The following is a 25,166-nucleotide window of genomic DNA, read 5'->3' on the forward strand; positions in this document are numbered from 1 at the left end:
TTTCCTTTATTTTGGCAGTTACCTGTGTGTGAGCAAGTCTACAGTCATTGGAGCAAGCACTAAAAACACTGTTTCACCTGCACGTTTTGTAATGCTTGAGAGGTATGTTGTATTTATTTTATTTTTTATTTAACTAGGCAAGTCAGTTAAGAACAAATTATTATTTACAATGACGGCCTACAGGTGGATTTTGGCTGATTGTTTTGTTGTAACCTAGGCCAGATTAGATACTTGTGCATTAGGGCATCTTGTCGTCCCATATTGTCAAAAACATAGCAAAATAGTACATTTTTAGTTTTGTAGAACGCACATGTAATGTAATGTATCTACCAATTTACTCTGCATGATGGCAGCGAATATTGTCTAGTAGAAATAATGGAAATTCAATGAAAGTATTTGCGTCGAGTTTCCCACCACCCCACATCTATCCTTTAGTGCGTCTTTGGTGCTGTTGCCATGGAAACGGAGCAGACCTAATTACTGCTTGAGTCTCCACCCTGCGAGAGAAAAAAAGTCTATAGTCATATGGAATCTAAGTCCTACCTGCCGAGTCTAAACCAACGTAGTCTTTTGGCCTACAGAAATATACCATACAAATGAAAAGTTGCCTTTAGTCTATAGAGAATTCGATGCAGACAAGTCAAAAGATAGGCTATTGCATTGTTTGCATTAACTAGGTAGCTAGTTAGTGTGCTGTATAATTTATTGCCCGGCACAGCCAGAAGAGGACTGGCCACCCCTCAGAGCCTGGTTCCTCTCTAGGTTTCCTCCTAGGTTCTGGCCTTTCTAGGGAGTTTTTCCAAGCCACCTTGTTTCTACATCTGCATTGCTTGCTGTTTGGAGTCTTAGGCTGGATTTCTGTATAAGCACTTTGTGACATCGGCTGATGTAGAAAGGGCTTTATAAATACATTTTATTGCATGGCTCACGACGACAGCCTGTGTAGGTCTATTTTCTTTTGCTTATCCTTGTCGTTGTTTGTTTTTGAATTGATTTAGATATGCTGTTGTAATTGAAACAAAGACAGCACAACGTTTTGGGCAGAGTATGTTCATATTTTTCCTCTAATCGCTGAAATATATGAACAAGTCCATCCGTGCGGGACGCCTTTTCCTCTTGACAGCCCCAGGTTGAGAAAGTGAATGACCGAGCATGCGCAGTTGAGGTTTGTGACATATTGCAAGGAAGCAGAGAACAAGAGGCAGGCCAGGGAGACGTTTTAAATTTACTTGGAAAAACTAGGAAAAGCTGAGATTCACGTAAGTGTATAAAATACTTAGTACATTGTAAATATTAGCTAACGGGCAAACGTATTTTCAGCTGCCTTAGTGGCTCACGTGTGTTTTTTTCCTGGTGTCAAGCTGTGTTGTGCTCGATTGAGTACGCAGCGCCATACTAATACTTGACATTTCAGCTGCAAACTTGCTCGTGAACAGTGGAAACGGTGTGCAAGCTTCGCGCACCCGACCATTTTCATTGCACAGATTGATATCCACGATCAACATTGCAAAACCGCCAGAGGCACGCCAGGTTGTGTTATTCTCTTTTCAATGTTGCGAATTCAATTTTGATCACGACCACAACATAGAATTTAAAGTTGAGCTGGGCGCAATGACGCCCTTGTCTGCAAGATTGTGTCAACAGATTGTCATATTGCTGATGCTGACACAAACTTTCCCTGAAAAGTCTGACTAGTTTTTTTTGTAGTCAAGATGTGTTTTATTTCATGGTTGTTTAGCTTGCGATGTATCATTGCAAGCGTCTAATGTAACATTGTAAAATAATATACAGTGTAGCCTATTACGCCGTTTCACGCTAGTCTGTGGCAAACAGTAATTATACTGTTAATTACAACCATTTTAGCAACCTAACATAAAGTATTAACATATGTGTAGGCAGGCTTTAGCATGTTTGTGCAGATTTTTTCACGCCATGGTCAACCAACTCCTTTTCTGAGATGGGACTGGCGGGAACACCTGTCCCTGCAGGCGGAAGAGGATGCTATAGATAGGGCAGTTATTACCTACAAATTACACACTCATCGTTTGATATCACTGCTTTGTCACGTTGACGTTATCGGAGGATGGAGTCAGGCAGGGATTTCTCAGGATGAGTTCAGTTAATGACTCCTTAAATGAATAAAGATGTCAACAACTCAAAAGGCTGATCGAAGGCTGTGTGTGGTAGGAATGGGTCTAGGCCAGATGGACCTGCTTTAAGCAGGACTCTAATCCTTCCTGAGACTGATCACACCTGACAGAGATGGACAGTCTATTGAATTGAAAGAACGCTTAACGGCAGGGCCGGTTTTTGACGTTGAAAAGACGTCTAAAATATTTTCCAGTTTAGGTTCTGAATTATGGGGAAAAATAAGTATTTTCCACGACGTTGAAAAATACATATATTCCGGATGTTGAAGTCAGGTTCATTTCTGGTTATGAATAAAAGTTTTAAATACGTGTTTCCCGTATGCTGAAAATACCTATTTTCCAGACTTTTAAAATATGTATTTTCCGCACGTTGAAATCCGGAACGGACCAAAAATCAATGTCCGTGGATGTTGAAATCAAGGTTGGTCTGGACCGCACCAAATCTGAAGCAAACATAGACGTCTATGATTGGTTCACATTGTCGGTGGAAATCAAGGCCGGTCCAGACTGCAACAAAAAAACGACCTCCAAACGGCGACGGCGTAAGTGGTAAGCCTACAGTTTGTAAAACACCAAAAAAAGAACATCCGAACAGGACCAAAAAAAGACGTCGGTTCCTGTTTACTTGGGTGTAGTCTATCATGTCTGCCCGCAATGGAATTTTATGAATGCCCATCCATGTGGTAGGCGCACCATTTGTAAAACAGGCCATTGCATTGGCTTTATTAGTCCTTATTCCTGTGATAAATCAATTTGGCTATTTTAAGCTCTGAATACCAGCTACCCAACTTTTTAGGAGTTATTGTGAGCCTATTTGCAATGTGTTTACACAGCAGGAAATGCAGAAGTATTTTATTTTTCGCATGATCAGCTTGTCAAAAATGTACAGATACAAACATGAAACCACTGATCATGACAATGGGGTGAAACTCCTGGACAACAGTTGTGAATGCCATTCCATATTGTCCATTTTACTTTGACCTGGCCTGTTTTTTTGTTAACATATCTTTTATTTGATTGTGCAGCATTTAGGTTAGGCTATGTGATTGGAGAAACCTGCATGATGTAAAAAGTCAGTCTCAATACAGTCTATCTCCAGCCTGTTGGCTACAGAAAAGGCCATAAACTCTTTCTACCATATCCTGTATCTGCTACATGATTTATGTTAGACTGCATCCAATTTGCTGAATAATCTATCACAGTGGCATCCATTTTGTCACCAAAGCCCCATATACTACCCACCACTGCAACCTGTATGCTCTCGTTGGCTGGCACTCGCTTCTTATTTTTCGCCAAACCCACTGCCTTATCTCAGTTCAGTGGTCACCATAGCAGCACCCACCCGTAGCACGCGCTCCAGCAGGTATATTTCACAGGTCACCCCCAAAGCCAACTCCTCTTTGGCCGCCTTTCCTTCCAGTTCTCTGCTGCCAATGACTGGAACAAATTGCAAAAATCACTGAAGCTGGAGACTCGTATCTCCCTCTCTAACTTTAAGCACCAGCTGTCAGAGCAGCTCACAGATCACTGCACCTGTACATAGCCCATCTGTAAATAGCTACAAGTCCGCTACAAGTCCATGGTGCTTGCCTACGGAGCTGTGAGGGGAACGGCACCTCCGTACCTTCAGGCTCTGATCAGGCCCTACACCCAAACAAGGGCACTGCGTTCATCCACCTCTGGCCTGCTCGCCTCCCTACCTCTGAGGAAGCACAGCTCCCGCTCAGCCCAGTCAAAACTGTTCGCTGCTCTGGCACCCCAATGGTGGAACAAGCTCCCTCACGACGCCAGGACAGCGGAGTCAATCACCAACTTCCGGAGACACCTGAAACCCCACCTCTTTAAGGAATACCTGGGATAGGATAAAGTAATCCTTCTACCCCCCCCCCCCAAAAAAAAAGATTTAGATGCACTATTGTAAAGTGGTTTTTCCACTGGATATCTTAAGGTGAATGCACCAATTTGTAAGTCGCTCTGGATAAGAGCGTCTGCTAAATGACTTAAATGTTAAATGTTAGCCCATAAAACTAACTCATCCCCATACTGTTATTTTTTTTCTCCTTTGCACCCCAGTATCTCTACTTGCACATTCATCTTCTGCACATCTATCACTCCAGTGTTTTAATTGCTATATTGTAATTATTTTGCCACTATTACAACTCGCAGTTGTAAATGAGAACTTGTTCTCAACTGGCCTACCTGGTTAAATAAAGGTGAAATAAAATGTTGGGGTGGAGGGCCACAGCGATGTGTCTCCAACAGCATCCTGGAGGGGCATGCTGGGAAGGGACAACCAACATATTTTGCACCCCTGCCTTTGACAAAGTGGGCACTACTTATCACAGGGCGGCATCAACGCTCACCTAAAAAGCCCATATGCCACTGGTTGAGAGAAATTGTCATTGTTTTGGGGCAGAATGAGGTTTGATGTTTTGTTGTTGGAGGTGCATCTTTGTCAGTTTAGCTCAGAAAATGCCGCCCTTGTCAATCTGCCGCCGTAGGCAGATGCCTAATGAGCGGTCCGGCCTGCCGTGCCTAAAGGTTCCACATTCAAAACGGACAGCTTTCCAAATGCAGCTCTCCTGTCAACCTACCTAAATCTTCATGAGTGCTAACCTTTTTTTTTGTCTTGGAAGTGGAACTGTATAAGTGTGTAGTAGCCACTGAGTACCAGGCCCTAAACACAGACATGTTTATTTCATGTCGTCTTTGTATCTTTTTCAGTTGGATCAAAGTGGTTTTAGCTACTGCTAATACAGTCTTCTGGGTGGTGTTGGGAACACAGTGGGGGCATCATGAACCCCGAGGCACAGGAATCTGGTGAGTCTCACAATGGTTCAATGGCAGTGGTGTATTTTTCTGTCTTTATAAATGAGTTTGTGTGTCTTTCAGCAGGGGGCTCTGAACTGGAGTCTGACTTCAACTGGGATGAGTATCTGGAGGAGAATGGAGTATTGGCGGTTCCACATCATGCCTTCAAACATGTATGTCTTATTTCACTGCATCAGGGCCCATTTGCAGATATGGTACTTATAGTTAGGGCACAGAGTTTTTCCTGGTCAGGCCCCTATTTATTGTATATCCACTCTCGCATTAATTATTGTTGTCTTTCCCCTTCCCTCCCTGTCAGGTGGACCGTAGCCTGCAGACAGGGCTGGCCCCAGGGATGATGCTGGAGGTGTGTGTGCGTTCGGAGCCTGACCAACCCTACTGGGTGGCCACCATCATCACTGCCTGTGGCCAACTGCTGCTGCTGCGCTATGAGGGTTACCACGACGACCGACGAGCAGACTTTTGGTCTGACATCATGACCTCTGACCTCCACCCTCTGGGGTGGGGTAGGCAGCAGGGGCGACCAATGAGACCACCCGACGGTGAAGAGGGAGTGATATAGGGGTTAATGGCAATATATGTTTGTGTTGCTTAGCCAAATACATTTGAACTCAGTTTTTCACAATTCCTAACATTTAATCCGAGTAAAAATTCCCTGTCTTAGGTCAGTTGGGATCACCACTTTATTTTAAGAATGTGAAATGTCAGAATAATAGTAGAGAGAATGATTTATTTCAGATGTTATTTCTTTCATCACATTCCCAGTGGGTCAGAAGGTTACATGCACTCAATTAGTATTTGGTTGCATTGTCTTTAAATTGTTTAACTTGGGTCAAACGTTTCGGGTAGCCTTCCACAAGCTTCCCACAATAAGTTGGGGGAATTTTGGCCCATTCCTCCTGACAGAGCTGGTGTAACTGAGTCAGGTTTGTAGGCCTCCTCGCTTGCACACGCTTTTTCAGTTCTGCCCACACATTTTCTATAGGATTGAAGTCAGGGCTTTGTGATGGTCACTCCAATTCCTTGACTTTGTTGTCTTTAAGCCGTTTTTACAAAACTTTGGAAGTATGCTTGGGGTCATTGTCCATTTGGAAGACCCATTTGCGACCAAGCTTTAACTTCCTGACTGATGTCTTGAGATGTTGCTTCAATATATCCACATAATTTTACTTCCTCATGATGCCATCTATTTTTGTGAAGTGCACCAGTCCCTCCTGCAGCAAAGCACCCCCACAACATGATGCTGCCACCCCCCTGCTTCACAGTTGGGATGGTGTTCGGCTTGCAAGCCTCCCCCTTTTTCCTCCAAACATAATGATGTTCATTATGGCCAAACAGTTCTATTTTTGTTTCATCAGACCAGAGGACACTTCTCCAAAAAGTATGATCTTTGTCCCCATGTGCAGTTGCAAACCGTAGTCTGGCTTTTTTATGGTGGTTTTGGAGCAGAGGCTTCTTCCTTGCTGAGCGGCCTTTCAGGTTATGTCGATATAGGACTGGTTTTACTGTGGATATAGATACTTTTGTACCTGTTTCCTCCAGCATCTTCACAAGGTCCTTTGCTGTTGTTCTTGGATTTATTTGCAGTTTTTGCACCAAAGTACGTTCATCTCTAGGAGACAACATGTCGCCTTCCTGAGCGGTATGACGGCTGCGTGGTCCCATGGTGTTTATACTTGCATACTATTGTTTGTACAGATGAACATGGTACCTTCAGGCGTTTGGAAATTGCTCCGAAGGATGAACCCGACTTGTGGAGTTCTACTTTTTTCTCTGAGGTCTTGGCTGATTTCTTTTGATTTTCCCATGATGTCAAGCAAAGAGGCACTGAGTTTGACGGTAGGCCTTGAAATACATCCACAGGTACACCTCCAATTGACTCAAATGATGTCAATTAGCCTATCAGAAGCTTCTAAAGCCATGACAGTTTTCTGGAAATTTCCATGCTGTTTAAAGGCACAGTCAACTTAGTGTATGTAAACTTCTGACCCACTGGAATTGTGGTACAGTGAATTATAAGTGAAATAATCTGTAACCAATTGTTGGAAAAATTACTTGTTTCATACACAAAGTAGATGTCCTCACCGACTTGCCAAAACTATAGTTTGTTAACAAGAAATTTGTGGAGTTGTTGAAAAACGAGTTTTAATGACTCCAACGTAAGTGTATGTAAACTTCCGACTTCAACTGTATACAGGAATTAACAGCCTAAAGATGTACACAATTTATGAATGTGATGTGGGTCCAGGTGTCCGTGAGAAACATGGTGACTGGGAGGCTCTCCTAGAGGAGGCTTTGGCTCAGGGAGGGAGTGCACCAGCACACCTACTGCAGGGGGTAAGTCTGGGGGAGGGAGGAGTGGGGACACCAGGACCATAACTATAGCTAGGACCTATTCAACATTCTACTCATGTCAGAAAAGCTTGATTCTTTTTTGCATTTATTTTTATGCATTTTTTGGGGGGATCAAAAATGTCAACATGTCCAGGCTCAGACAGGGGGAGGCCCAGCAGACCTGTTTCCCATGGGGTGGTGTGTGGAGCTGCAGGACAGTGTGGACCCAGGGGTGGCCTGGGGGGCGCAGGTGGAGGACAACATAGGGGGCCGTCTGTGTCTGCGCTACGCTGGGACAGAGGGGCTCACCCAGTCACTGGCCAGGCGATGGGTATTCTACCTGGACCCCCTCCTGCACCCACCTGGCTGGGCTGAGGAGAACAGCTGCTCTCTCACCCCACCTGCTGGTAAGGAACAGAACTGCCTCTGCACCTTGTGGTGCATCTTGTGATACTGCTGACAAACCCTGGTCCTTGAATAAGGTGTATTAATGCTGGGCTGGTTGCCTGCTGACCACTTTTGTAGTGTGTTTGTTTGGATGCTTTGTGTGTGTGTCTGTTTAAGTATTAATGAGAGTTACTTAGTGATAATGTCACTGCTGTGTTTCAGTGCTTCGTGGTTTGCGCAGTGAAGCAGAGTGGGAGGAGGTGAGAAAGACCATCAGAAAGCCTAAAGAAGAAGCCTTCAATCGAGACTTCTTTAAGGTATGCTTTACATCTCCCTCTCTCTGCCCTCGCTGTCTCCCTCTCACATGTCTTCTGTGTGTTTGTAGGACAGGCCAGTCCTCTCTCCTCACTGCTTCTCTGAGGGGATGAAGTTGGAGGCAGTGAACCCCGCTGCCCCTTTTAACATCAGTCCAGCTACTGTCACCAAGGTAACACCCCCATGTCACCAACAGACGTTAAACACTTTTTGGCATTGGAAGTGTGTAGACTACCACTGTAAGCAGTAGGCCTACTGTTAGACAATGTTTCAGAATTCGCGGGCAGTGCAGCATATTTATGTTTGGGTAAAAGTAAATACAAAATATTATTGATATATCAAACAGTATTTTTACAGGTCCTCAACAATTTGCAATTGGTTTTGTCTTTCTGACATGGTCAGACACAGAAAAAGTCACTGCAAAAGAAAATATTCTGCCAACCTCTCCAAAGACATTTGATTAAGTTCACCTTGCATTGCTATTTCCTTAGATACTGTCTTGGCCTAATTCCAATACTTCCAAAGTATACAGCAAATAAGGGCATTATTGTCACCATAGAAGGTGAATGATGGGCAGTTTTCAGGTGGAGTTATAATGCTCGTTCACGCACAGTTTCACGACAGGTTTGATTTATAACGGGGAACATGTGTATGTATGGCGTGCTGCCAAGTTTATAAATCTCAATATTTTTGTGCGTGCACTGTCTTTTCAGAAATGGCACACAGCTATTTAGTGTTACATTTGCACAATGGTTATAAATGAGGCCCCGGTCACCACGGTAACACCCACACAGCTTCTTCCGTATTTATCAATTACATATAGTGTGTGATAGGTTGCACCAAGTTGTATGGGGCTGTAACAGTGATGTCATCATTGTCTTTCCTAGGTGTTGAGCGAACAGTACTTCCTGGTGCAGATGGACAGCCTACAGGGAGACAGTGAGGGGGCGGGGCCTGGCTCATCCTTCCTCTGTCACCATGGAAGCACTGATATCTTCCCTGTCCAGTGGAGCCTTAAAAATGGGGTACCCCTCAGTCCCCCTCCAGGTAAGGCAGAATAAACCAGAGGTGTGGACTCGAGTCACATGACTTGAGACTCGACTTGATAGAAAATGAAATAACTTCAGACTTGGAGCATCAAGACTCGTGACTCGACTTTGACTTGAGACTGAACTTATCTGGCCAGGGTTTTGTCTCCGGATATTCAATATGTGCTTTTTAATTTTTTTTACCCATCTAGCAATAGGTGCTCTTTGTTGCGAGGCATTGGAAAACCTTCCTGGTCTTTGTGGTTGAATATGTGTTTGAAATTCACTGATCGACTGAAGGACCTTACAATTATCTGTATGTGTGGGGTACAGAGATGAGGTAGTCATTTAAAAATCATGTTAAACACTATTATTGCATACATACAGAGTGAGTCCATGCAGCCAAGTCATTTAAGAACAAATTCTTGGCCAAACCCAGACTACGCTGGGCCAATTGTGCGCTGCCCTATGGGACTTCCAATCACGGCCCGGGTGTGATGCTGCCTGGATTCGAACCAGGTCCTGTAGGGATGCCTGTTGCACTGAGATGCAGTGCCTTAGACTGCTGTGCCGCTCGGGAGCCCATTATGTGACTTGTTAAGCAAATCTTTACTCCTGAACGTATTTAGGCTTGCCATAACAAGGGGTGTTGAATACTTATTGACTCAAGACATTTCAGGGTTTCATTTTTAATTAATTTGCCAAAATGTCTAAGCGTAATTACACTTTGACAGTACGGGGGATTGTGTGTGTAGGCCAGAGACACAATCTCAATTTAATCCATTTAAAATTCAGGCTGTAACACAACAAAGTGGGAAAAGTCAAGGGGTGTGAATACTTTCTGAAGGCGCTGTATAGTCTACCGTTTGGATTATATATTTATTCCTTTGCTTATTCAATCTGGCCACTAACATAGACCTACAGCATTGCACAAAATTCCTCTTTCAAAAACATCTAATCTGTGCTTCAGAACCAAAAAGTGGAGCATCTTGACTGTTGACCAGTCATCAGCATTGGCACGCGAAGACGGGCTCACACTTCCAGATTAATGACCAGACAGAACTTTCTTTTTTCTTCATATAAAATACCGTTTAGCAATCTGCTACCCACGCATCTTTACCAGAACAATAGACTGGCTGGGTATTTCAGATGGGAACAGTTTGGATGGGTTAGTTATATACCTCAGCGGTGGGTAGGACTTCTGGCTACAGATAGTGGGATGAAGATGCAACATATTCTGGCTAATTAATTATGATATTTGTGAGGAAGAAACAGTCTACAGACAAACCGTGCTTTCCATCCGATCCTGCAACCTCCGCTGGATACAGGTAGGCCGTACGATCCTGCAACCTCCGCTGGATACAGGTAGGCCGTACGATCCTGCAACCTCCGCTGGATACAGGTAGGCCGTACGATCCTGCAACCTCCGCTGGATACAGGTAGGCCGTACGATCCTGCAACCTCCGCTGGATACAGGTAGGCTGTACGATATCCCTAGTTGATATTGACTGCTAACGTGAATGACTTTCAGCTCCAAGTGCAGGTGTATCGTGTGTTTTTGAAAATCCCACACCGTTTATATCTGAAATGACAGGCGACATCTGAACAGCAATTGTGTGCACGTGCAGGCGCGGGGGTGTCGCAAGCTTTGAAACACTCCGTTTGAGAACCACTAAGCTAGCGAACAGATGGCTGATATCCTGGCCAGCTGAAGGATATGTGCAGCACAAACTGCACTTCGTAGGGAGAGAGGATTGCCATAATAAACATGCAGCTCCAAAAATAGTTTGATCAAGAATATTAACGGTTTACTTTGCAAGCTCAACAGTAATGGGGCATCAATCAACAATGACTAACACAGGTCTACTGGTCTTTTGGTATGTCAAAATTGCTTGAAATTGATAATTTACTCACAAAGCTTGCATTTGGTATTTGTTGTTAAGTTAACTATTGCATAATCAAAATATGCTGTAGACCAAATAATGAAAAGGGCTGTCTGGTAGCCTATTTTCTTTAATAAAGATTTGATTTGTTTTTGACTTGTGACTTGACTTGCCCTTAGAATGCACAACTTGGACTTGACTTGAGACTCGGACCTTGTGACTTGGTCCCACCTCTGGAATACACTCATCTCATGCACTGTACTGCAGTCACCAGTGAAATTTACTGTGTTCCTGGGTATGTGGGTGTGTAGGTTACCAGGGTCAGGACTTTGACTGGGCGTATTACCTGAAACAGTGTGGCGCAGAGGGAGCGCCAGAGAGCTGTTTTCCTGTGGTGAGACACACACACACACACATACACACCCACACACACATACATACATACATACATACATACATACATACATACATACATACATACATACATACATACATACATACATACATACATACATACATACATACATACACACACACACACACACACACACACACACATACATATATTATACTGATGACAGGTGTTTTTCCTCCAGGAGCAGAGTGATCATGACTTTGTTGAGTTCATGAGGCTGGAGGCGGTGAATCCCATCTCTCCTAAATACATCCACATGGCAACTGTAACCAGGGTCAGAGGTCAGCACATCTGGCTGGGTCTAGAAGGTGAGAACAGAACAGCTGTAGGAGGGAGAGGAAGTGCTGGGTCGGAGAGATGTAAGGGTTTTGGGGGAAGGATGTTGATCTTGTGAATATTATCACTACGACCAAGTCAGTTTTGGGTGGTAATTTCAGCTACCTGAATTCTCAGTGTTCTATTTACATAGTGTTTATGTGTTCAGCCACTTATAACCTCCTCCCTCTGCTCTCTGTGTTCTCTCCAGGGTTGAAGCAGACTCTGCCTGACGTCATCACGCATGTGGACTCCCTGGACATCTTTCCAGTCAGCTGGTGTGAGAGTCACGGCTACCCCCTCCAGCACCCCTCCAAAGCTACAGGTCAGGCTCCAAACAAGACCCTCCTGTCCATTTTGGGGATTGGTCTATGTCAGTGTTTTATCTGACGTTTACTGGCAAATGTAGTTCGACTTTTGACCTCTTCTGTTGCAGCTCCGAGGAAGAGCTGTCTGGTCGTGGTGCAACCAGAGAAGCAGTGAGTTTTTGCAGACTGCATATTACAGAGAGAGCGTGGGAATCGAAATGAAAAAGCTGAACTTACTTCCTCTACTCTTACCCAACTTTGACTTGTCAGTTTTTATTTCTAACTGTATGTGTATTTGGGTTTGATCCGATGGCAGATCTCAACTTAAAGCCACGCCCCATGCAGCGAGGCAGCAGGATCTGAGCCAATCAGAGAGCGGTGAGTGTAATACCTTGTGAAAAATAATTTGTGCAAAAATAATGCGTATGAGAATCTCACGTCTGTGTCTGTCAGCAGCTCAGGGTAACGGAAAGTACAGCTGCCCAAAGATCTTCTTCAACCACCTCTGTTTCTCTGGCCCCTACCTGAACAAGGGCCGCATCGCAGAGCTGCCCCAGAGCATCGGCCCCGGCAACTGTGTCCTGGTGCTGAAAGAGGTGAGAGAGAGAGCGACACATCTACAAGCTCCTCTCAATCTAAAAAATATCAGGCCAACATCCAATCTCCCCTTCCTCTCCAAGGTTTTAGAAAAAGTGGCTGCTGTACAGCTCCAGGACCATCTCAGTCTGAACAACCTACAGGATTTGAGAAGTTCCAGTCAGGTTTCTGGCCGGCCCACAGCACCCAAACGGCCCTACTCAGGGTCACCAACGACCTGCTGGTGCAGGCTCCCCCTGTCCCCTGATCCCCCTGGACTTGAGTGCAGGGTTTGACACTGTCGCCCACCCCATCCTACTGGAATGCTTCCTGGACGCCACTGGACTGTCTGGACCAGCTTTGAGCTGGTTCCACTCCTACCTCTCACAGGACTTGAGTATGTGTTGCTAGGTGGGCCCAGGTCCCGGACCCACCATGTCACCTGCGGTGTACCACAAAGATCTGTTATTGGACGCATCCTGTTCGTCCTGTACATGCTCCCCCTGGGTCGTGTCATTACCCGGCATGGAATCTCATTCCACTGTTATGCTGATGAACAAATGCCTTGAAGAAAGACGTCCTTCAACTGAACAGCAGCAAAACCGAGGCCCGACATGTTGGCACCTCCCTCCAGGTCCAGCACCAATAACACACCTCAACATTGCAGGACAGCACATCCCTCTCTCCCCCTCAGTTTCCAATCTGGGTGTAACGCTTGATTCCTCCCTGACCTTTGACAGCCACGTAAAGCGTCATTCTATCACCTCAAGAACATTGCCCAACTCCGTCCCACCCTCACTCAGTCTGATGCAGAGAAGCTCATCCATGCCTTTATCTCCTCAGGGCTGGACTACCGCAACAGACTCTTCATCAGGAGCCCTGGCAGGAGTCTTCAGAAGCTCCAATACATCCAGAACAGTGCTGCCAGGATCCTGGTCAGTGTGTGGAAACACCATCACATCACCCCCAACATGGCATCTCTGCACTCGCTCCCCGTCTTATTCCGGATTGACTTTCCGGTGTGTTCATGGCAATGCCCCTCCTTATCTCAAAGAACTGCTCTCCCTCCAAAACCCCACCCGTACCCTCAGGTCAAGCCATAGCCTGCTCCTACACGCCCCCAGGATTAATCTCCACTCCTGGGGGGATTAGGCTTTCATCTCGGCCTCTATAATGTCCTCCCGGACCACCTGTAGACAACACACTTTAAAAGGGGCCGAAAGAACTTTCTCTTTAGGAAGGATTTCAGTTGATAGCTGTGCTTCTTGGTGTTCGTGTCTCTTGTAGCGTCAGCTGTGTTCTTTGTGTCCGTTTCCCTGTCTAGTTGTGTCCGTTTTTTATTTTTATTCATTTGTTTCATTTTTTTATTTTATGCACTTTTAAATAATTCTGTATAATGAAAAGCGCTTTACAAATGTAATTTAATTATTATTAACACACGCACTACTGTAGATGGCTTCTCACTGACATCACCATACAGATACATAATCCATTCTAGTGTCCTGTTTTAATTCTGTGCTGTATCCTACAGTGTGTACTTCTAACCCCCGTCTCCTCCTGCCCTGTGGTCCAGGTGTTGACGCTGCTGATCAGCTCGGCCTACAAGCCCAGCCGGGTGCTGAGGGAGCTGCAGCAGGACCCAGAGCTGAGGGGGCACGGCCAGGGAGAGACTCTCAAGGCCAAGTCAGTCTACCCAACCAATAGACAGACCACAGTATACACCATAACACACTAACATGGTAGTGATACCATGACGGTTTAGATTGTACAGTATTGGGATAAAATGAGAAACGGTACACGCACTAATCCGTACAGAGTTTTCTGTACGAGGTAGATTTGCTCTGGGACCTGGGTCACTATGTATACACCATAACACCACTGTATATCGATTCTAATTTTATTGGTCACATTTAGCAGATGTTATTGCGGGTGTAGCGAAATGCTTGTATATGGTAGTAGTTGCGTGACACTGAGGATATACATTCTCCCTGCTCCATGAACATCATACTGGATGCAGGACCTGGGAGAGATGCTCTCTGCCACATTGGTCTCTGACAGACCGTATTAATGGGTGTACCTATCCTGCTCTGGACGGTGTTGTGGTGTGTAGGTACAAAGGAAAGAGTTACCGGGCCACTGTGGGGATTTCCCGTACGGCTGACCAGGTGGCTGAGTTCTGCAGGAAGACGTGTGTGAGGCTGGAGTGCTGCCCCAACCTGATCACACCTCACATGGTGCGGGAACACTGCTCGGAGAACTGTTCCCTGTTCACCAAGACTAAATACAGTACGTGCTACCTTACACACACACACGTATGCATGTATAGACAGACACACAGATTGTATTTACAATGTACTTATCAATATTTAGCTATACAATCATGAATAACACCTGTTATTATTTTTCTAAGATAGTTTCCTTGGTGTCTGTCTATGTACTCTATAGCTCATTACTACGGTAAGAAGAAGACCAAGCGCATTGGCCGTCCCCCTGGCGGTCACACTAACCTGGATATCAGCACCAAAGAGGGGAGCAGGAGGAAGAAGAGGAAGCCCCTGTCTGTCTGCAAAACACGCCTGTTTACCTCGGTGGACAGCACCCCTGCTTGCTCCCCACTGGTACTGCATATACTGACATTCAACACATTAAAGTAACTGTCCAGTGAAAATCTCACTTTTAAAAGATTATATTCTGTTGACAAGTGGCATTGATGCTGTTTAATGTTTTTTCATGAGCCTTATTTCTATTACAGCATATTGGCTGACTGTCATTCATATTCGGAATTAGGCTGCTACATGATACTCTAATTTTCCCTATACCCATCATGAGGTTGCTACAACTTTTCCTATGAATGAAAGTTTACAACGTAGGTGCACACAGGTCGAGAGACAAATTTGAGGTGACATTCAATTCCGCCTTGCACACTCTTGACTGCATCTAGCTGATATAGGGTGTAATCATTAATCCAACAGTTGCAAACAAGAGTTTCTATTGGACAAATCCAGGTTTGTTTATCCCTGTTTTGTTCTGTGTGCGTTTGAGAAACGTTTTACAACAGAATTAGCGGAGTGAATACATCCCTGATCACACGTGAACACAGTTCACTTTCATAGCAGCCACGTTGTATTCCTTCTCACTTCTTTGCGCTCTCCTCCTCTCACCTTGTCCCTTTGCTTGTGGACTTCAATGCACAACACATCAACTGTATGTGACCAGGCAAGAACCTTTCCAAGCCAAACCATATTAGAACAGCTACACACAGCCTACATTGTTGTCACCATATTAGCTAAAGTAACGTCATAATCAACATAGCTAATAACGCATTAGTAAACCCACTACAATCATGCAGTAATGTTAGTGTACAGTCAGTAAGCAGTTTAGCAGTTACACCAGCGGGCCCCGGTGGCAATAAATTAGTAAAACCAAAAGCTTACCTTGACTTGGAAGAGTTCCAGTGTTGTATTGGATAGTCATAGCATCCCTCTGTTTGAGCCTGGTGTTCGAGTAGGCTAAACTAGCTAGCTGCATTTGCTAGCTAAGTAAGTGAAACTTAAATAGATTTTTTTTTCTCAAAATATCTCTCGCCATCTCTTGCTTCTCCTTCATTTTTGAAGAAATTAATTTGTTCAAAACTCTTTCTCTTTGAGTCAACTACTCACCACATTTTATGCAGTGCTAGCTAGCTGTAGCTTGTGCTTTCAGTACTAGATTCATTCTCTGATCCTTTGATTGGGTGGACAATATGTCAGTTCATGCTGTAAGAGTTCTGATAGGTTGGAGGACGTCCTCCGGAAGTTGTCATAATTACTGTGTAAGTCTATGGAAGGGTGTGAGAACCATGAGCCTTCTAGGTTTTGTAGCTGTCCTAGCTGTACATTTTTGGAAGAGAAGCAATAAGTTTAGTTTCCCCCAACCACTGGTCCAAGGTCAGAGATTTTTGAATAATTAAGGTTAGGATTTGGGGTAGAACGCAGTGCAATCTGACTTTACATCTGATCTTATGGGCAACTTTTATATGGGAAGTAATTAAACTCATAACTGTACTCTTGCTTTGTACCCCAGGGTAGTGGAGAGGAGGAGGAGGACCTAGATGAGGACTACTCTCTGAGTGAGGAGGACTCAGGGCCGGAGCAGCAGGGTGACTCTGAGGTGTTAGAGAGGAAGTCCCAGCCTGCCTCTCCCCGTCCCACCCCTACAGAACCTCGCCCTCGGGAAGGACCCCGCCGCCAGTGCAGAAAAAAAAAACAATTAACCTCCTACTCAGATGATGAGAACCAGCCCCCCTCACCTACGGTAGTGGCTGTTGCATAATTACACACACACACTGATCCTAGAACTACACTGCTCAAAAATATAAAGGGAACACTAAAATAACACACCCTAGATCTGAATGAATGAAATAATCTTATTAAATACTTTTTTCTTTACATAGTTGAATGTGCTGACAACAAAATCACACAAAAATAATCAATGGAAATCCAATTTATCAACCCATGGAGGTCTGGATTTGGAGTCACACTCAAAATTAAAGTGGAAAACCACACTACAGGCTGATCCAACTTTGATGTAATGTCCTTAAAACAACTCAAAATGAGGCTCAGTAGTGTGTGTGGCCTCTACGTGCCTGTATGACCTCCCTACAATGCCTGGGCATGCTCCTGATGAGGTGGCGGATGGTCTCCTGAGGGATCTCCTCCCAGACCTGGACTAAAGCATCCACCAACTCCTGGACAGTCTGTGGTGCAACGTGGCGTTGGTGGATGGAGCGAGACATGATGTCCCAGATGTGCTCAATTGGATTCAGGTCTGGGGAACGGGCGGGCCAGTCCATAGCATCAATGCCTTCCTCTTGCAGGAACTGCTGACACACTCCAGCCACATGAGGTCTAGCACTGTCTTGCATTAGGAAGAACCCAGGGCCAACCGCACCAGCAGATGGTCTCACAAGGGGTCTGAGGATCTCATCTCGGTACCTAATGGCAGTCAGGCTACCTCTGGCGAGCACATGGAGGGCTGTGCGGCCCCCCAAAGAAATGCCACCCCACACCATGACTGACCCACCGCCAAACCGGTCATGCTGGAGGATGTTGCAGGCAGCAGAACGTTCTCCACGGCGTCTCCAGACTCTGTCACGTCTGTCACGTGCTCAGTGTGAACCTGCTTTCATCTGTTAAGAGCACAGGGCGCCAGTGGCGAATTTGCCAATCTTGGTTTTCTCTGGCAAATGCCAAACGTCCTGCACGGTGTTGGGCTGTAAGCACAACCCCCACCTGTGGACGTCGGGCCCTCATACCACCCTCATGGAGTCTGTTTCTGACCGTTTGAGCAGACTTGCTTCTCCTGAGGTAGCGGTCCTGCTGCTGGGTTGTTGCCCTCCTACGGCCTCCTCCACGTCTCCTGATGTACTGGCCTGTCTCCTGGTAGCGCCTCCATGCTCTGGACACTACGCTGACAGACACAGCAAACCTTCTTGCCTCAGCTCGCATTGATGTGCCATCCTGGATGAGCTGCACTACCTGAGCCACTTGTGTGGGTTGTAGACTCCGTCTCATGCTACCACTAGAGTGAAAGCACCGCCAGCATTCAAAAGTGACCAAAACATCAGCCAGGAAGCATAGGAACTGAGAAGTGGTCTGTGGTCACCACCTGCAGAACTACTCCTTTATTGGGGGTGTCTTGCTAATTGCCTATAATTTCCACCTGTTGTCTATTCCATTTGCACAACAGCATGTGAAATGTATTGTCAATCAGTGTTGCTTCCTAAGTGGACAGTTTGATTTCACAGAAGTGTGATTGACTTGGAGTTACATTGTGTTGTTTAAGTGTTCCCTTTATTTTTTTGAGCAGTATATATATGTGGAACTCTTTATTTTTGTGTTCTGTCTCAGAGTGGGCGGGTGGAGGTGCAGGAGAAGCTGCATCTGGACAGCAGTCCTCTGGGCTGGAGCATCACTGACGTGACTCACTTCATCAGAACCACTGACTGTTCCCCGCTGGCACGCATATTCAGGGACCAAGTAGGAGTGACACACACACACACACACTTCGGTGTGGAGAAGGCCATACACAAGTGTACACACATACACACGCACAGTGCACTGAGCCATGTTGTTGTGTGTGTTGACAGGAGATAGACGGCCAGGCCCTGCTGTTGCTGAGCCTGCCCACAGTACAGGAGTGTATGGGGCTGAAGCTGGGCCCTGCCATCAAACTGTGTCACCTTATAGAGAGGGTCAAACTGGCCTTTTACCAGCACTTTGCCGGCTGATGAGTGTGTGTGTCTGTGCGCACGCATTATGCACACTGTTGTTTTCAATGATGTGTATAAACCCTGGATGACTGATAGGGGGTGTCGTGTTGAAGCCACCACACAGCCATCTCTGTACATCTCCATTGTCCAAAAGATGTTGAAAGCTATAGAATTGTTTTTGACATGTGGCCAATACATAGCATCAGCAATCCAGGGTTTATATACATCATTGGTTGTTATGTACATTATATGCTGCTCCAGGATGGACACAGCTTATAGCCTCAGCTGTTCACCCCTGGAATATGTGACTGAATTCTGTATCTTTCAGGGATTTCATGTTTGTTTGTACACAGTGGAGGGGAATTGAAAAGCACAAGATAATTGTACAAAGTCATGATGGAATTATTTTCCATCCATTCATCACTTAATACTTTGGTTGAAATGAAAACCCAAGGTAAAGCATATAAACAAAAGAGATCTGGATACCTGTTTAGGTACTAGTTCACCTCTTATTAATGCAAAGCCCCATCATTGTGAAACACTAGACATGTTGAATCTGTATAATGTGAATAACAGCACCTTATGTGGGGAGACATATTTGCACTATCATCACCAGGTTTTTACATCGGTCTACAAGGTTAGGGTAATCGATTTCACTGACTTTTGGGGACGGTTTCCCATACAGATTAAGCCTGGTCCTAGACTAAAAAGTATCTTCAGTGGAGATTCTCCATTGAAAATGGTTCTTAGTCCAGGAATAGTCTTAATCTCTGTCTGTGAAATGCAATGAATCTTAAATGCAGATTCTCAACGGGTTAGGCTGTTCTTGACCTTTTTGTCTTTATGATGACTATGACCACTTTAGTTGTGTGTACTATAGCAAGTCAGTCACTAGTTGTGTGTACTATAGCAAGTCAGTCACTAGTTATGGGTGTTCATGGGGTGGTCGACAGGGTTATAAGATGGTCCTGACAATTATGGGCATCTCCGATCAAAAAGTATTTTATTATTGAGGACCTGTTTGGCCTCATTTTACCTCTTGTATATTGCAACTTGATCAAAGTATAAACTGAACCATTTTTAAAGTATTTCTAAAGATTCAATGTCAACTATGTTTTAAAGCATTTTGCAGATTGCTTTGAGTAAAACATTTATTGATTTATATATAAAAAATGTACAGTAAGTGACTAAAAAAATAATAATGTAGGATAATACTCATGCTATCGCTAAAAAATGAACTGTACTCAAGGCAGAACTATGCCATGTTTGAGACATTCCCTGTTATTTATGCTCGTTATCACCTTCCACATCAGCTTGTCGTTTCATTCAGGGCTGTCATTGACAGTCTTCATGTTTCTATTCCCGTTCACTTTATCGATTACTAGATTTTACGTTCCTGTTGCTCATGTTGAAAATAGGTTTGGGTAGATAAGTCAACTAAAGGGGTTTCTCATGAAACAATCTAAAATGTAGATAGTTTGTGGATTTCCAATGTGAATATGTTTACAGAATGATTGTTATTGCTTTTAAAAGTAATAAACTGCAATTTTATCATCTTATCTTCTTACCAGTGTTGTTTTTTTATCCCAGGAAGCTATCTTCACTGAATGATCTCATTCATATTTAGTGAAATTAGGGTCCACCTTCGAAAACCATTTCCTAGCAGCACTGAATGATAATATGAAGATTGTATTGGCTCTCAGATGTAAGGTGGAAAATGTATTTTGTCGCTCCAGCTGTTCTCTCCATGATTCAGTGTTAAAGGTCCTACCTACAAGGTTTTATATTGGACTTCTCTCAGCCCCCCTCATCCAAAATCCAGAGGAACAGAATAATAACAGAACAGGAAGGGGGGTACGACACATCTCCGTTGCCATGTAAGTTACTTGTTTGACTGTCGAGTGTTGAGCGTAACCGTTAGATTGGTCTCTTCAGTTGTTACTGTTGAGGACAGAAAGATGTGTCTTGAACTCATTTAATTTTTGGCCTAGTGACAAGTAGAGGACGAGGAGGGCCATGAGAGAATGTGATCATAGTGAAGGAGTTGAGTTTTAGACTTTGATTTGTGATATTCTATTAGTCTGTGAGGAGTTGCTTTAAAAGAATGCAAGACCATTCCAACTGTAGACGAGATCACGTCATTCACTCCCCAATGATCATCCCCACATGTTGTTCTCGGGGTGATGGGGTGTTGGGTTTGCGCCAGACATTGTTTTCCTTGATGGCCAAAAAGCTCAATTTTAGTCTCATCTGACCGGAGTACCATTCTTCCATATATTTGGGGAGTCTCCCACATGCCTTTTGGCGATGGGGGAGGTTTGCAGCTCCTTCAGTGTTATCTTTGGTCTCTTTGTTGCCTCTCTGATTAATGCTCTTCTTGCCTGGTCTGTGAGTGTTGGTGGGCAGCCCTCTCTTGGCAGGTTTGTTGTGGTGCCATATTCTTTCCATTTTTTTTAAATAATGGATTTAATAGTGCTCCGTGGGATGTTCAAAGTTTTGGATATTTTTTTTATAACTCAACCCTGATCTGTAGTTCTCCAACTTTGTCCCTGACCTGTTTGGAGAGCTCCTTGGTCTTCATGGTGCTGCTTGCTTAGTGGTTTTGCAGACATTGGGGCCTTTCAGAACAGCTGTGTGTGTATATATACTGAGATTGCGCACAGGTGTACTTTAACTATGTGACTTCTGAAGGTAATTGGTTGCACCAGATCTTATTTAGGGGCTTCATAGCAAAGGGGGTGAATACATATGCACGCACCACTTTTCCATTTTTCAAATTTTTGATACAAGTAATTTTTTTCACTTCACTAATTTGGAATGTGTCCATTACATGAAATCCAAACAAATCTATTTAAATTACATGTTGCAATGCAACAAAAAGGAAAAACCCCAAAGGGGATGAATACTTTTCAAATGTATTTATAAAGCCCTTCTTACATCAGCTGATATCTCAAAGTGCTGTACAGAAACCCAGCCTAAACCCCAAACAGCAAGAAATGCAGGTGTAGAAGCACGGTGGCTAGGAAAACTCCCTAGAAAGGCCAGAACCTAGGAAGAAACCTAGAGAGGAACCAGGCTATGAGGGGTGGCCAGTCCTCTTCTGGCTGGGCCGAGTGGAGATTATAACAGAACATGGCCAAGATGTTAAAATGTTCATAGATGACCAGCAGGTTCAAATAATAATAATCACAGTGGTTGTCGAGGGTGCAACAGGTCAGCACCTCAGGAGTAAATGTCAGTTGGCTTTTCATAGCCGATCATTCACTCTACCGCTCCTGCTGTCTCTAGAGAGTTGAAAACAGCAGGTCTGGGACAGGTAGCACGTTTGGTGAACAGTTTAGGATTCCATAGCCGCAGGCAGAACAGTTGAAACTGGAGCAGCAGCACGACCAGGTGGACTGGGGACAGCAAGGAGTCATCATGCCAGGTAGTCCTGAGGCATGGTCCTAGGGCTCAGGTCCTCCTAGAGAGAGAATTAGAGAGAGCATACTAAAATTCATGCAGGACACCGGATAAGACAGGAGAAATACTCCCGATATAACAGACTGACCCTAGCCCACCGACACAAACTACTGCAGCATAAATACTGGAGGCTGAGACAGGAGGGGTCAGGAGACACTGTGGCCCTGTCTGACGATACCCCTGGACAGGGCCAAAAAGGCAGGATATAACCCCACCCATTTTGCCAAAGCACAGCCCCCACACCAATAGAGAGATATCTTCAAACACCAACTTACCATCCTAAGACAAGGCCGAGTATAGCCCACGAAGATCTCCTCCATGGCACAACCCAAGGGGGGCGCCAACCCGAACAGGAAGATCACGTCAGTGACTCAACCCACTCAAGTGACACACCCCTCCTAGGGACGGCATAGAAGAGCACCAGTAAGCCAGTGACTCAGCCCCTGTAATAGAGTTAGAGGCAGAGAATCCCAGTGGATACAGTGCATTCGGGAAAGTATTCAGACCCCTTGACTTTTTCCACATTTTGTTACATTACAGCCTTGTTCTAAAATGTATTCAATTGTTTAATTCCCTTTAATTATTAGTTTTTTTAGCAAATGTATTAAAAATAAACTGATATCACATTTACATAAGTATTCAGACCCTTTACTCAGTACTTCGTTGAAGCACCTTTGGCAGCGATTACAGCCTTGAGTCTTCTTGGGTATGATGCTACAAGCTTGGCACACCTGTATTTGGGACGTTTCTCCCATTCTTCCCTACAGATCCTCTCAAGCTCTGTCAGGCTGGATGGGGAGCAGCGGAGGACAGCTATTTTCAGGTCTCTCCAGAGATGTTTGATCGGGTTAAAGTCTGGGCTTTGGCTGGGCCACTCAAGGACATTCAGAGACTTGTCCCGAAGCCACTCCTGCGTTGTCATGGCTGTGTGCTTAGGGTCATTGTCCCGTTGGAAGGTGAACCTTCGCCCCAGTCTGAGGTCCTGAGCTCTGATTGTACTTTCCCTTGACCTGACTGGCCTCCCAGTCCCTGCCGCTGAAAAACATCCCCACAGCACGATGCTGCCACCACCACGCTTCACCGTAGGGATGGTGCCAGGTTTCCTCCATACATGACGCTTGGCATTCAGGCCAAAGAGTTCAGAAAATCTTGTTTCTCATGGTCTTTAGGTGCCCAAACTCCAAGCGGGCTGTCATGTGCCTTTTACTGAGGAGTGGCTTCCGTCTGAACACTCTACCATAAAGGCCTGATTGGTGGAGTGTTGCAGAGATGGTTGTCCTTCTGGAAGATTCTTTCATCTCCAGAGTGGAGAGGAACTCTGGAGCTCACCACCCTGACCAAGGCCCTTTGCCCCGATTGCTCAGTTTGGCCAGGCGGCCAGCTCTAGGAAGAGTCTTGGTGGTTCCAAACTTCTTCCATTTAAGAATGATGGAGGCCACTGTGTTCTTGGGGACCTTCAATTCTGCAGACATTTTTTGGTACCCTTCCCCAGATCTGTACCTCCACACAATCCTGTCTCAGAGTTCTACGATTCCTTCGACCTCATGGCTGGATTTTTGCTCTGACATGCACTGTCAACTGTTCAATCTTTTTATATAGACAGGTGTGTACCTTTACATTCAATTGGATTTACCACAGGAGGACTCCAAGTTGTAGAAACATCTCAACAATGGTCAATGGAAACAGGTGCATCCATTGATCAGCCTTGATGTTTCTCAATTTCAAGTCCTATAGTAAAGGGTCTGAATACTTATGTAAATAAGGTATCTGTTTTTTATTTGTAATAAATTTGCTAAAATTTCTAAATCTGTTTTTGCTTTGTCATTATGGTGTGTTGGGTGTAGATGGATTCAATTCAATTTTAGAATAAGACTAACTTAACAAAATGTAGAAAGTCAAGGGGTCTGAATACTTTCCGAATGCACAGTATGGAGAAGTGTTATAAAACAAGAAGAAGTTAATGTGAGTAGAGTTCCTTACCATGATTACATTTCCACTCCATATACAGCACAGTTGAGGATGGTCAAAGACCAGAGGGAGACGCACTTTACTGTCAAACACTGTGCCTCCCTCCCCTCTCCCTGCTGCATGAACTATAGATGTTCATACAGTACATATCCACAGTCTAACATTATTTGACTGGAGCTACTTGACTTCAGTGTGAGTGGGTGATGGATCTACAGTATGTTGTATTGACAGAGCGAGCTTGTAAAGTTGCCCCGTCTGTGTTCAATGGAGCACATTCAGGGCGAGAGAACGCCTTCCACCATCTCCAGGGTCGACTAACCAGGAAGTAGCAGAGGCAGCAAAGCCACTTCTTATACTTCAGCCTGGCCTACATCGAAAACTACACTGGTGTGACAATGTGTCTTGTTTTGGTCAAGTATTTCTTAACTTTTTTATTAAAAGCTTGAACCCTCATTCTGTAAGGAGTCTGAATGTCAAGAAATGACTTTAAGTGGGCATTAACTGGGTGTCAAGTTGAGTAGGCAGTATTAGTTCTTTATAAATATACACAGAACAAAAATATAAATGCAACATGCAACAATTTCAAAGATTTTATTGAGTTACAGTTCCTATCAGGAAATCAGTCAATTTAAATAATGTCATTAGGCCCTAATCTATGGATTGTATGACTGGGAATACAGATATGCATCTGTTGGTCACAGATACTTAAAAAAAAGTAGGGGGATGGATCAGAAAACCTGTCAGTAGCTGGTATGACCACCATTTGCTTCATACAGTGCGACATGTCCTTCGCATAGAGTTGATCAGGCTGTTGATTGTGGCCTATGGAATGTTGTCCCACTCCTACTCAATGGCTGTGCGAAGCTGCTGGATATTGGCGGGAACTGGAACACGCTGTTGATCCAGAGCATCCCAAACATGATCAGTGGGTGATATGTCTGGT

General features: G+C 44.6%; 1 protein-coding gene across 3 annotated transcripts; it reads left to right on the top strand.

The window, feature by feature from the left end:
• Positions 1-1,162: 1,162 nt before the first annotated feature.
• LOC115207855 (scm-like with four MBT domains protein 1) lies at positions 1,163-20,352 on the top strand. 3 transcript variants are annotated; one of them, XM_029775364.1, is made up of 21 exons: positions 1,163-1,259; positions 4,875-4,970; positions 5,043-5,134; positions 5,281-5,524; positions 7,231-7,319; positions 7,471-7,723; positions 7,926-8,020; positions 8,089-8,190; positions 8,906-9,065; positions 11,241-11,323; positions 11,526-11,652; positions 11,871-11,984; positions 12,096-12,138; positions 12,284-12,345; positions 12,424-12,563; positions 14,117-14,226; positions 14,654-14,829; positions 14,989-15,161; positions 16,606-16,836; positions 18,432-18,560; positions 18,671-20,352. In XM_029775364.1, exons 2-21 carry the CDS (start codon positions 4,946-4,948, stop codon positions 18,809-18,811), a joined length of 2,589 nt encoding a protein of 862 aa, XP_029631224.1. In that variant the 5' UTR covers positions 1,163-1,259; positions 4,875-4,945; the 3' UTR covers positions 18,812-20,352. The 3 variants fall into 3 exon arrangements, with proteins under 3 accessions (XP_029631224.1, XP_029631226.1, XP_029631225.1); XM_029775366.1 differs by having other exon boundaries at positions 11,532-11,652; XM_029775365.1 differs by having other exon boundaries at positions 5,046-5,134.
• The last annotated feature ends 4,814 nt before the right edge of the window (positions 20,353-25,166 follow it).

The sequence above is a fragment of the Salmo trutta genome, chromosome 14, assembly GCF_901001165.1.
Source record: "Salmo trutta chromosome 14, fSalTru1.1, whole genome shotgun sequence".
NCBI classification, from domain to species: Eukaryota; Metazoa; Chordata; class Actinopteri; order Salmoniformes; family Salmonidae; genus Salmo; species Salmo trutta.

What these genes read in the sequence shown, in the direction of transcription:
- LOC115207855 (XM_029775364.1), top strand. Translation starts at nt 4,946, where the DNA reads ATGAACCCCGAGGCACAGGAATCTG. An exon ending in GTCCAGCTACTGTCACCAAG is followed by an intron (nt 8,191 to 8,905) that starts GTAACACCCCCA and finishes TGTCTTTCCTAG; the next exon opens with GTGTTGAGCGAACAGTACTT. An exon ending in GTGTCCTGGTGCTGAAAGAG is followed by an intron (nt 12,564 to 14,116) that starts GTGAGAGAGAGA and finishes CCTGTGGTCCAG; the next exon opens with GTGTTGACGCTGCTGATCAG.